At 53.0% G+C, this 2,842-nt stretch overlaps 1 protein-coding gene across 8 annotated transcripts in view; it reads left to right on the forward strand.

Annotated features, from left to right (window-relative positions):
- Positions 1 to 1,483: 1,483 nt before the first annotated feature.
- Positions 1,484 to 2,842, forward strand: part of NECTIN1 (nectin cell adhesion molecule 1) — a 49,930-nt gene continuing 48,571 nt past the window's right edge. For 7 of the 8 annotated variants that reach the window (XM_017738460.1, XM_017738462.1, XM_017738463.1 and 4 more), the window contains exons 1-2: positions 1,484 to 1,907; positions 2,627 to 2,832. In XM_017738460.1, the coding sequence (XP_017593949.1) occupies positions 1,499 to 1,907; positions 2,627 to 2,832 (615 nt within the window). In that variant the 5' untranslated portion in view covers positions 1,484 to 1,498. Of the gene's footprint in view, positions 1,908 to 2,626; positions 2,838 to 2,842 lie in introns of all 8 variants that reach the window. The other variant, XM_017738461.1, reaches the window with a different exon arrangement.

Below are 2,842 nucleotides of genomic sequence, written 5' to 3' on the forward strand. Positions count from 1 at the left end.
GGAGGGGAAAGGTGCACCCTGCCAGCCCCAGAGGACGTGGTGGCTTCGTGTGTGCAGGCTCATGAGGGCACCAGCGCTTTGCTGTGGCTGTAAGAAGCTCTGGAGAACATTCCTGAGCACCCAGCTGCAGTGCTGGGGTGTGGGGCTTGGCTCAGGGAACAGGGGGCAAGTTCACACAAAGCTCTGGAGGCCAAGTTTCGGTCGGAACTGCTGATGGCTGTGGTCAGCTGGTGGCGTCTCGTGGCCGGCCTGGGTTGTTGGGGCTTGTCCTCAGGGTCACAGGAAGGAGAAGGGAGACAGAAGAGGCGTGGATGAGATGTGGGGATTAGGATAAGGCTGGGAACAGCAGGCAGGGAGTGAGGGGGCAACATGGAGTATGTGCGGGTAGGTGGAGAAGAGTTTTGTCTGCCTGCACTTGTGTGTGTGTGAAACTGCAGGAAGGAGACTCTTGGAGAAATCCCAGGGCACATCTGCCAGGGGGAGCAGCACTGAGGAGTTCATTTTGGCCTTGGACAGGGAGCCATTCATCCCTGGAAGAACAGAGTAGGGTGACATTTCTTTTAGGAGGTGCTGTCTAGTTTCTCTTGCTATGCATTTTTCTTTCCCCAGCCCCTCTCTCTCCCATTACTCTTTCATGTTCCTCACTCTCTGTGCATGTTTCTTTTTTTTATTATCCCTTTCTTTCCTTTCCTCCCAGGCTCCCAGAATCCATCCAATTGCAGATTCTCCCAGAAGCAGGGAGCAAAATCCGCTTTTCTTGTTCTCACCACCTTGCCTCTCTATTGTATTTATCATACAAATACTGGCTGCATAATTACCAGAGCATTATCTCTAAATACGCAGATTAGGAAAAGACACAGTGGCAGCAAAGATGAATTTCAGGGTCAGACTGGTGGGAGATGTTTTTCTCCATCTGTCAGGGGAGGAATCAACTGAGACACAACAGCTGTCATGAACTGCAGCTCCCACTTTTCACGAGCACCTTCCACAGAATCAAGGTGGAAGGTTCCTAAATTCAGCCACTTCTGGGGTTATAAGAAGGCCACAGAAACGATCTGGGTGATACAGGGAGATCGTGCAAGGTGTAGAGGCAGTGCCTTAAAGCCGATCTTGGATGGGAATTATTGCTGCCCTGAAATGAGGGCTGAGCCTTTGCAGCTCCTTTAATTACTGCTGCAGCTCCAGTGGGATTAAATGGAAGTCTGAGTGTGTGTTAGCATGTGCTGGGATGTGCGGTGCTGATAAACATCAGGGCTTTCACATGCCTGCAGACACACATGCCCTGCCTATTTACCATGATTCAGTGTCACCTGGAGCTGGAGACAAAAGGGAGGGAGGTGTTATTGATCCAGCCTTGTGCCTTTGGGTGGTGATGAGCCCTAGGCTGGACTGCTCATAGCGGGAAGAAGGTGTTTATGACGAGAGGTGTCTTTTAGCCAAAACCCGCTCTTGTATCAGCCATGCCAAGAAGAAGCAAGTGGAATAAATAGAGGGATTGATGAGCCTGATGCTCCTGGGGAGCACACGAATGTTCACGTGTCCCCGTTTCGTTGCAGGGCTGCAAGCTCAGACTGTCTTGGTCAATGACACCGTCTCGGGGTTCATCGGCACGGACGTGGTGCTGCACTGCAGCTTCACCAACCCGCTGCCCATCGTGAAGATCACGCAGGTGACGTGGCAGAAGGCCACCAACGGCACCAAGCAGAATGTGGCCATCTACAACCCCGCCATGGGCGTGTCCATCCTGTCCCCCTACAAGGAGCGGGTGACTTTCCGGAACCCTTCCTTCAAGGATGGCACCATCCAGCTGTCCCGGCTGGAGCTGGAGGATGAGGGGGTTTACATCTGTGAGTTTGCCACTTTCCCAACCGGCAACCGGGAAGGGCAGCTGAACCTCACCGTGCTGGGTAAGGCTCTGTAGGGTGAACCTCTGGTCCAACAGATCTGAGATTCACATCCTGGGAGCTCAGGGCAAAGGTGAATTTTGGGTGTACATTGTACCTGTGATGGATTTTTAAATTGACTGGGAAGAGGTGAAGAGCAGGGAACCCAGGGCAGGTGATTCTGAGACAGCTGAGCTGTCACACCTCTCCTTCTTTCCAGCTCTCAGTTCCCCTTTTCCCTCCACCTACACTCCTAATGCAGGTGCAGGAGCAGTGACCAGTTCCCTGTGGGAGTGGTGAATTTTAAAGAGCTGGGGGCTGTCAAGAGGAAAAAGACAGCAGAGGTTGTCCCTGGTGCTCAGGGTTGTGAGTGAACAGACCCCACCCAAGGTCTACATGAGTCATTTTCTCTCCAGTTTCAGTTCCTTTCTAACACAGGGATGAAAACCTCTGGGAGGAAGGGGTTGACTTTCCATGTATCTGTGCATTTAGGGCACCTCCACCATTGTTTCCCCATAAATGATGCAGGTAGATGGTGCAAGGTGCATAGGCACTGCCATAAAGCACTTATTGCATGGGAATTATTGCTGGCAATTAGCACAGCTCTGGACTCACCACAAGCTCTGTCACAGCCTCAGTGGTGTTAGGTGGTTCTTGGGAGGTAGCGAACAGAGCAGCGCTGCTTTTCTAACCATCCCTTTGCACCCTTTTCTCCTCCTCCTCCTCCCTGCACTCCCCTGCAGCCAAGCCCACGAACTGGATGGAGGGCACCAAGAGGCCGCTTATTGCCAAGTCTGGCAGGACAGAAAAGATCCTGGTAGCCACCTGCACCTCCTCCAACGGGAAACCCCCCAGCACCGTCACCTGGGACACGAAGCTGAAAGGGGAAGGAGAGTTCCAGGAGATCCGGAACAGCAACGGCACCATCACGGTGATCAGCCGGTACCGGCTGGGGTGGG

Source organism: Corvus brachyrhynchos, unplaced genomic scaffold (assembly GCF_000691975.1).
Source record: "Corvus brachyrhynchos isolate BGI_N302 unplaced genomic scaffold, ASM69197v1 scaffold46, whole genome shotgun sequence".
Taxonomy (NCBI): Eukaryota; Metazoa; Chordata; class Aves; order Passeriformes; family Corvidae; genus Corvus; species Corvus brachyrhynchos.